The sequence below is a fragment of the Lemur catta genome, chromosome 5 (genome assembly GCF_020740605.2).
Source record: "Lemur catta isolate mLemCat1 chromosome 5, mLemCat1.pri, whole genome shotgun sequence".
Classification (NCBI taxonomy): Eukaryota; Metazoa; Chordata; class Mammalia; order Primates; family Lemuridae; genus Lemur; species Lemur catta.
In genome coordinates, this window is record NC_059132.1 from 3,303,677 (window position 1) to 3,313,372 (window position 9,696).

General features: G+C 42.3%; 1 protein-coding gene across 1 annotated transcript; it reads right to left on the reverse strand.

Moving 5' to 3' along the window:
• Positions 1-132: 132 nt before the first annotated feature.
• LECT2 (leukocyte cell derived chemotaxin 2) lies at positions 133-8,304 on the reverse strand. The gene is made up of 5 exons (XM_045550846.1): positions 8,250-8,304; positions 6,919-7,020; positions 5,321-5,417; positions 3,248-3,393; positions 133-437 (listed from the first exon to the last, which is right to left on the reverse strand). Exons 2-5 carry the CDS (start codon positions 6,962-6,964, stop codon positions 271-273), a joined length of 456 nt encoding a protein of 151 aa, XP_045406802.1. The 5' UTR covers positions 6,965-7,020; positions 8,250-8,304; the 3' UTR covers positions 133-270.
• Between the last annotated feature and the right edge of the window lie 1,392 nt (positions 8,305-9,696).

Sequence of the window (9,696 nt, forward strand, 5' to 3'; positions counted from 1 at the left end):
TCACTACCTTAACTCAAAAGTAGCCTCAAATTTATTCAATAATTAGTTAGTAAGTATATACTACATCTAGCATTGTAAACCACTCCCCATTCTTGTACCATGGAAACACCCAAACATCAAAGAGACAATGAATTGAAATCAAAATACTGTTTTATGTCTTGCATTTATCATGTTTCTATTTGAACATAAATTTCTTGAAAAGCAGGATATGCATCCAGGATTTTAAGAGGAAGATTTTCCATTTAGACGATCTGGTAATTTGTCTTCCATTCACAGGTATGCAGTAGGATCACTTAAGTCACAGTTCTCGATGTGCACGTGCGACTGTATGCCGGGATAAACCTTCTGCAAGGGCAGTACAGTTCCCAGTTTTTCTCCCTTCTTGATAGAACCTTTATACTTAATTGGCTTGATGTAGAAAACTTTGATACAGAAACCTAAAAGAAAATAAGTATAATTATTTGTTATCTGGGCTTCAGTAGCTTTAAATCAGAAATTTTAAAAATAACAGAAATGAACCAAAAGCAAAAGAAAGGGTTGAATCCATTCATGGGAGGAATAGAAGAAAATGGTAGAGTCACATTAAAAAGGAAGACTAAATTATAAGATGCCAAAGGGAGAATAGATTCAAATGAAAACTTAATAAAGGCATTGAGGAACAATAGCAGGAAAACACTAGGTGGTTGGGAAAATTGACCTAGAATGAGGTCAACTTCAAGACATATTCTAATAAAGCTATTAGACTTTAAAGACAAGGAAAAATGGAAATGACTGTAACAAAAATACAGCCTTCCTAAATATAAAAATAATTTAAAAATGAATAAATTAAGACCCACCAAGTAGAGGAATAGAGAGTGCAATATAACAATTATGACAATGTTGGAACCAAATATATGAGTCATAGCTATAAATGTGAATGGGCTTAACTTGTCTATTAAAAAATTTTCCTATTGAGTTTAAAAGCAAAACCGAATTTTATGCTGTGTGGAATAAAACACAGTGAGTGAAAGGGTTAAAAATAAAGACCTGGACAAGATTGGTGAAGCAAATGGCAGCAGTAAGAAAGCAAGGGTTATGTTCCTGGTCCCAGAGAGTGAAACTCAGGCCCAAAGGCATTGAAACAAGACAAAGGAATTTGATGTATAATGGTAAATGCCACGGTGCACAATGAAGATGTAACAGTTACAGCTATCCATGCACTAAATAATGCAGACATCATCTGTATAAAGCAGAGACTACAAGAAATGCAAGCAGAAATGGATAGAAACCCACGAATAATAGGGGACTTTAACACACTACTCTCAGGGCAAGTGGGTCAAGTGGGCAAAAAATGAAATAAATAAGTAAGGCTATAGAATCGTGCTGTCCAGTGTGGTAGCCACTAGCCACATGTGGCTATTCAGCACTGGAAATGTAGCTAATCAGAATTGAGATGTGCTCTAATGGCAAAATGAACAATGGATTTTAAAGACTTAATATTTTAAAAATGGAAAATATCTCAATATTTTTATAGTAATTACATTTTGAAAAAATACTTTGAAGATAATTGTGTTAATATTAAAATTAATTCTACATGTTTCTTACTCCTTTAATATGGCTACTAGAAAATATAAAGTTACATGTATGGCTTGTATTATATTTCCATTGTATGGTACTGCTATAGAAGATTTAAACAATGTTTATCAGGGAGGTTTTATGAATTATGCATTAAAAGATGTGTAAGACCTCTACACTGAAAACGAATACAACAGCTGCTAATAATGAAAGAAGATCTGGGTAAACGGAGGATATAATACGTTCATTGATAGGAGGACTCACTACTTTAAAGACATCAGTTCTTCTCAATTTGGTCTATATATTCAACGCAAACCCAATCAAAGCCCCAGCAGGATTTTTGGTGGAAATTGACAAACTGATTTTCTAATTTACTTGGAAAAGCAAATGGCTAAGAATCACCAAGATTGCAATCTGAAAGAAGAATAAAGTTGAACAACTTACACTATCAAATATCAGATTATATTTTAAAACTGCTGTAACTAAGCCAGTGTGGTGTTTGTGCAAGAATGGAAAACTGATGGAACACAGTAAAGAGACCAGAAACAGACCCACGTGTATCCAAGTCTGATTTATGAGTGTGGTAGGGAAAAAACGTCTTGTTAAAGTAATGGTGCTGGGTCAATTAGAAATCCGTGTAGAAAAAAAAAAATTTGAGACAGAGTCTCTGTTGCCTGGGCTAGAGTGCCGTGGCATCAGCCTAGCTCACAGCAACCTCAAACTCCTGGGCTCAAGCGATCCTCCTCCCTCAGCCTCCCTAGTAGCTGGGACTACAGGCATGCGCCACCATGCCTGGCTAATATTTTCTATATATTTTTAGTTGTTCAGCTAATTTATTTCTATTTTTAGTGGAGACAGACGGGGTCTTACTCTTGCTCAGGCTGGTCTCGAATTCCTGTGCTCAAACGATCCACCTGCCTCGGCCTCCCAGAGTGCTAGGATTACAGGCATGAGACACCGCGCCCAGCCTTAGAAAAAAATCTTGATCAGTGTACCTCATTTCTTACACAGAAGCCAATTTTAGTTGGATTACAGATCTAAATATGAAGGGTGAAACGATAAAGCTTGCAGAAGAAAACATAGAAGAATATCTTCATATCTTCCGTGTTGGCAAATGTGTCGTCCTCCTGGTGTGGGTGCTGGTTACCCGAGTGTGTTCACTTTGTGAGAACTCACGGAGCTGCACATGTACTGCCGTGTGCTCTTCTCTGTGTCTGTTAGACCTCGGTAGAAGTGAAACAACCGAACAACAAACCCGGTACCTGCAGTACCAGGAGACTTAGCCTTACCTAGAACATAGAGGCTTTGAAAATAGTTCACATCCAGCTCTTGCAGAAATGCCAACATTTATGGTTTGTGGGATTTTGGTAAATGAAAGAATCTATCCATTATGGTTATTATTGCTGAAAGTGGTTTTGTTTATAGGTTGTTGAGCAAAACCACATGGGCCACAGGAAGGAACACCTTCAGTCAGCTGCAGAGTTTGGTGGAATGTGTGCACAAAGCAGGGTTTATCAGGGAATGTGGTGGAACATCTTTGGAAACGCATCGGCTAGTTTGGTATACTCTATATCCTCTCTGTTCTAGGCTTTATCATTTTGAAAGACGTACAAAACTTCTGTGTATGGAAACTGCGTTAAATAAGCATCAGCATCTCTAGTAGCTGTCCCGGCATAGACTTCACCTCTCTTACCTCTTCCAGATATTCGAACGCCATTATTGATAGCATTTTTGTTTTTATAAGGTTTCTCCTGGCCCATGATCATTCCAGTAAATGGTGCGTACACAGTAGATCCCGCAGGGCACAAGACATCCACACCCTGGTGAGTCCTCTGATTTCTGGGATGTAAATAGGAATGAACACATTGAGGACCCACCCTGGAAACTTTACTGCCCAGGAACTTGGTGTCAGCCCACTGTTCCCAGACCAGGGCACCAAAACGTGAACCTGCCAGAACATACTGGGATATCCCAGGATTCCTCACTCTGTTTAGCCCAATTTTAACCTCCCTCCCTGCAGGTGGTAATAACCATGTTGTAAAGACTAAAGCATTTAAAATAGTACTTGGTACATTGTAAGCCTTGAGCAAATATTAGCTAATATTATTATATAGCCTTTTGGGGGAAGTGAGGCAGTGCATGGAAGTAAATCGTATCTGAATCTTGACTTCTTCAAGACCACTTTGGAAAGAATTGTCTTTTTATGGGAACCTATCATAAAAGTATAGTTACCCTAGTCTTATTTTTCTCTCAGTGATCTAGAAAAGTGATTGTGAACATCTTTTACTGTATGTGGTATTTTAATACTGCAGTCCCCAACTCCCGGGCTATGGACCGCTACCAGTCCATGGAGTGAGCAAAGCTTCATCTGATTCACAGCCGCTCCCCATCGCTCGCATCACCGCATAAGCTCCGCCTCCTGTCAGATCAGCTGCGGCATTAGACTGTCATAGGAGCAAGAACCCTGCTGTAAACCGCGCACGCGAGGGATCTAGGTTGCTGTTCCTTACGAGATCCTAATGCCTGATGGTCTGAGGTGAAGCTGAGGCAGTGATGCTAGTGCTGGGGAGCGGCTGCAAATACAGATTATCATTAGCAGAGAGGTTTGACTGCACCGTAAATGTAATGCACTTGACTCATCCCAAAACCATCCCACCCTCCCCCAGTCCTTGGAAAAATTGTCTTCCCTGAGACTGGTCCCTGGTACCAAAAACGTTGGGGACTGCTGTGTTAGTATAGTGAGTGATACCCCCTGGGTTTATTAAGGTGTATGGAGCACAAACAAATGATTCTGGAGTGAAAGGTTTCTTGGGTTTGTCTCCAGCGACCCTCAGTTCCTGCTTTGCTCTGCTGTCACTGCCTGCTGGTACCTGGCTCTCCTCCCGCCTTGCAGACTGCCGTCTGCACAGTCCGAGTGACCGGGATCGGTAGGATTACGTGTAAAGCAGCACTGAGCAGGTTCCAAGCAAAGAGCTAAGAAGTTATGTTACAAGCCAAGTGCTTAAACTTTCAGGTATGAACCAATTGAGTCTTACTTTGGGCCAGAGGATGTTTTCCCAGACTTCGCCTGTTAGTCCTGTTTTGGGTATCTGAGGTTGCTTTGTGAGTAGTAGCTGTGCGTGTGAGAGTTCCCCGCTAATCAGGGTGGAGGTCAGTGATACAGCTGGACACATGGCTGTTTCATCAGAGAGCGACACCCCTGGGCTAGTGCCGTGTATTACTGAAAATTCCCAAGTGTGTCCCTCCTTGTCTGGAAGAGATGGCGAAGCTCTCCTGCCTGCTTAGGTCAGCCTGTGATATTCAACTTCCAGAGCCTCGCTCAGTAACACCGAGGTCTGGTGGAAGAAAGTCCGAAAGCCCGAACCCAAGCGTAGCCTTCACCACCTCCAGCTGTGCTTGGCAGGTGCCGTAGCTCTCTGGTGCCTTGGCTCCAGTTCTTCATCTATAAAACGGGATAGGAGTGGCTGGCTCGCCTTGGGAGCAACCGGGCGGGACAAGTCAGTGTGTGACAACACCCAGAGGGACAGCGCTGTGTGTGTCCCCTTCCCTTTTCCTTATTCCGCGCCCTGATCCCAACTCAGAGGCCACACTGGAAGCAGAGTTCTTAGAAACTGCTCCAGAGACAGGGGTGAAGCCAGCTACACCTGTGCGTCTTCACGCTGTCAGCGGGGAGATCATTGTGAGCCCTTGAGGAGGCCTCGGGCAAGGACAGGAAGCAAAGGGGTTGGGAGTGAAAGTGCCTGATGGTTCTTGCGACCCCCCTTACCTTCGAGCAGAGTACTGTCCACAGCCGTGGCTGTCGCATGCCCGGACCTCGTTGGAAGACTTGCCGGCGCACATGTTGGCCCACGGCCCAGCCAGCGCTGAGAAGGAGACACGTCAGAGCAGAGCTCCTGGCCTCAGGTGTTTCCAGTCTCCGTTTGCCTTGTAAGTCTCCCAGTGGACCCTGAAAATTCTGTTTGCTCTGAAGTTTTCCCCTAACTTTCTGCAGTTTATGGGAAGGTCTTTCTTACAGAAGTTTACACCCTGATCAGATATAAAATTAGCTTTTTTCCGTGGCCACAGAATTCTCTTTTATGACATACAGATGATTTGTAAATGTGTTTGTTTATAAGCATTAACTTCCATCATTATACTTTGCTTCAGATAATCCACTAATAAATGGTGTAAATTGTACTTTTCAAAGTTTCTCTGCTCATCACCTGGCACAGGGACCACTATGTTTAGGATCAGCAAAAAATAATCAGACAGCATGGCTCAAAGAAGTATTTCTAAAGTCACTTTGAAATGGTGTCTTACAGTTAGTTCTACTAATCAAACCCAAGCAAATGTTTGAATTAAAGGAGAAACAAACTCTGAATGAGCCAAGTTTATTTAACATTAAATAAATCTCTTTCATATTTGCAGACATGGAAGAGGGAGATTCTAGGAAATAATCTAAAATGTCAAACAAATTTAGCTTAGAGTGAGGTGAGGAGAGAAGGCAGGAAAGAGAGTGGAAACAATTACATGAAAAATTATAAAGCGTGGCACAGGGACTGGCTGTCAGGGTATTTAATGCAAACTCTGTGTTAGGCATGACTTGTCTCTTTGATAGAGTAAGCACGTAATAAATGTTCAATTGAATTAATTTTCCTGGATTTCCAGTGTTAACAGTTACAGAGAGATACAGTTAGCAAACTCAGCCTTTCACTTTGCAACAAACAAAAACAGAAGCAAAAACAAGAGCCTGCTAATTTGCTTATTGATTTAATTGAAACACATTTTACGCGTCACTAATATGTGTGCTGCTATTAAGAGAAGCTACTGAATATGGCCAGTGAGTGTGTTCCTTAATATACTTTTAAAAGGTGGCTTTCAGAAGTCTTAGACCTTGGAGCCAAGCTTCAAGTCAACACTTTGATGGAGATATAATACTATACCTTTGGCAACTGACATCTATCCTTGGGAATTGAGATGTGTATCAGAAAATTTATTAATTTATTCCCTTTTCGTATTAAGGGTGTGTTCCCTTTGTCCTAATCCATACCAGTCTTTGTGTCAGGAATCTTCTAAGTCAAATTTCTATGCAAACTTTTTATTTTCTCATTTTGTTCCAGTTAAATCCCAGACCAAGATCAAAAGGCATTTCTTAAAGTCTTCCCACTCCACTTTTGTGTTTCCCTCATTAAAGAACCAGAACATTCGGGTAGAAATGATTTAGAACCCCCGACCCTGACACCACCACCATGCGTTGCTCCTCTCCCATTTTTAATAACTGAATCTGCAAGTCTCTGTTGATTGTGCTATTAATGACTTTAAAATCTACCCCTAAAATCGTTTTTAAAAGTTAGCCAAGATTCTCAAATTGTACTTTTGACTTACCAGTGGAAGCCACAACAGCCAAAAGGAGGACTCTTGTGGAAAACATCTGGGTTTTGCTTCCCGTCTGTTTCTTCCTCTAATTAGGATTGCCCCACGCTCTCTCTGAAGAATGTTCAAGTTTGAATGAATATTTTCTAGCTATTGAGCCTTAGAATTAATTGTTCATCTCTCATTTCTTTAGTGTGAGACACAAAAAATACTAGAGAATGGAGCAAGTCAAAGCCTAATATTCCACGGATAGCTATTTGCTTTGCATGTAGGACCTATGTAAAAGCCTTTGATCCGAAGAGGAAGGCAGATTTATTGGAAACACTGACTAAATATTAACAGAAAATGATAAAGCTAAGTGCAGGTGGACAGTCTGTCTGGGCTGTGGCTGGTAGGAAAATATTCACATGAATAATGGAATAGTTGCTACCATCTTTCAGTAGATCTTTCATTTTATGGACTTGGATGCAAAAATCCACATAACTTTGTAAGGATGCGTATAAAACTTCAGAGACGTTTAACTCTTCCAGTAGTGTACGTCTCCACTGTCTGTGCTCAGTCTCACATGAAGGGCGTGACCATATCCAATCCACAGATCCATCAGCTCCCCAACTGTATGTATGTATGTAGAATGTGCATATGAGGTCTGGAAAGTATCCAACCATGTGATATGAAAAATATAGACGTTTATTGAAGAAGATACAAGATACAAGAAACATTGTACACAGTTCAGTGACACCTCAGTCTCCTTCAAAGTAGGCACCTTGGGACGTCACACAGTTCTCCCAGCATCTCTTAACCTGATTCGTACACATTCAGCATTCTCAGGTGTTCTGCTTGTTGTGGGCCTTCCAGAAGAACATGGATCACTTTCAACAGATTCTGGACCATCTTTGTAGTGTTTGTGGCACACTTTTGTTTGTGCTGCATTCATGGCTTCATCCCTGAAAGCCTTCTGAGTCATCCGAGATAGTTTCCGTGGAAGAATGTTCATGCTTAACGCAATATTTGAAGCAGACTCGTTGCTCTGCTGGCTTGGTCATTTCAAATGCGACAGCCACACAGTACTGCGCAGGCGTACTCAAGGGCATCTAACGCTCCATGGACGAGCACGGGGACGGCGTCACCGTTTGCGCACGTGCATTGCAGTCCACTCGCCTTGGCTGCCGGGTTCTCGTTGTACTGACGATGGCTGGATACTTTCCAGACAGACCCTGTGTGTGCACGTGTAGCACGTAAATGTCCTCCCTCTTTCTATCTATTGCGCACTAAAGGTAGGGGCCAAGAGGGGGAGATTGCCTCTGGCAACTCGTCAAATACAGCTCGTCACTGCTAATACTTACCCCAGGTTGCTCCCAGGAACTCCTGTGAACTGACTGCCTCTCGTCTCTGGCAGACCTTTTGGCCAAAAGACACTAGTGATGATCATTTCCACAAAATGAAATAATGTTACTGCGGCCAATGACTTAGATTAGACATGAGCTTTTCCCAGTAAAGGTTTTCTGTATCCCACCGGCTACAAACATGCAATCAAGGAAGACTACAACTACTTGTTATTTAAATCTGTTCTTTTCAAGTGAGATTCTCTTGGTTTTAAAATCCCGTCTGAGAATTTTGTATGGGAACTGACCCTTTGATGGTAAGATCCCAGCAGGTACCCAGCCCCAGTCCATAGACAGCCTTCACTCTATCAGATACTTACAGAATCCCGGTGGGCGTATTCCCTCACCCGGTTTCGCCCTGTGCAAGCACTTTGACCAGCGGAAAGCAAATAAGCCAGGGCCACCTAGGGAAACACAGACTTAGGTTACCCCAGACCATGGTAAACAGCTGTATTGGCCCACTGAGCTTTGAACCCTGAAGTTACACCACACACAGACATGGCCAGACTGTTGCCAGAGGTTACAACACACACATTCTTGGCTCCATTCTCTGACTGACTCAGTGCCGCAGAGCATGTAAATGGAGCAGTAACCCAACCACAACAATGGAAGAAATGATGCTAGCCAGTTCCAGGAGGGGATTAAGATGCCTCTCCTGCTACTGATAGCTCCTAACAGAAGAAACTATCAGCAAGAATGACTGTCAAAGTCGGTCACAACACTACTTCCCCGTTCAACAGCTAGGTCCATCCCACACTCCATGGGCAGTGTGTCCACCACTGAACACAGCATGGCAGGAACTGAGGATGGGCAGGGAGGCAAACAAGTCAGAAAGACCGAGAACACGGTAGGGATCCACCCTGGAGGTGGGAATGGGGGTGAGACAAGGGCAAGGTGTGAGGGTGTCCTGCAGCCGCTGAGCCTGGGAAGCCGGGCAGCGGGCACTGGGAATCACAACATTCCCCCTGTTGCCTGTTCCCAACAATGAAGATGGAGTGTTTGAATTTCATTCAACTCTCGGCAGATCTGGAATTGCTCCAGGAATATTACTCTTGGATACTACGAGAGAGGATAGGGAAGTCATTATTGAACATTTAGAAACATTAGTGCAATAACTAGATACATTCATATTTTTATCTCTTTTCAAAGTTTACTTTGAAGTGTTTTATGAGAAGGTATACCAGAGATATACAGCAATCCTTTCCGTTATTGCTAAATAAGAACTATCAAGAAAGGAAATTTGGTTGGGTGTGTTGGACATAAAAGAGAGAGAATGTGACCTTCAGAGTAGATCACTCGACCTAAATTGAACTGTGGCCAGACAACAGGGTAAACACAAGTTTTCAGAGAAAATATAACAATCCTAGCCTAGAAACATCTCTGTGATTCCAAATTCAGATAATTTTTT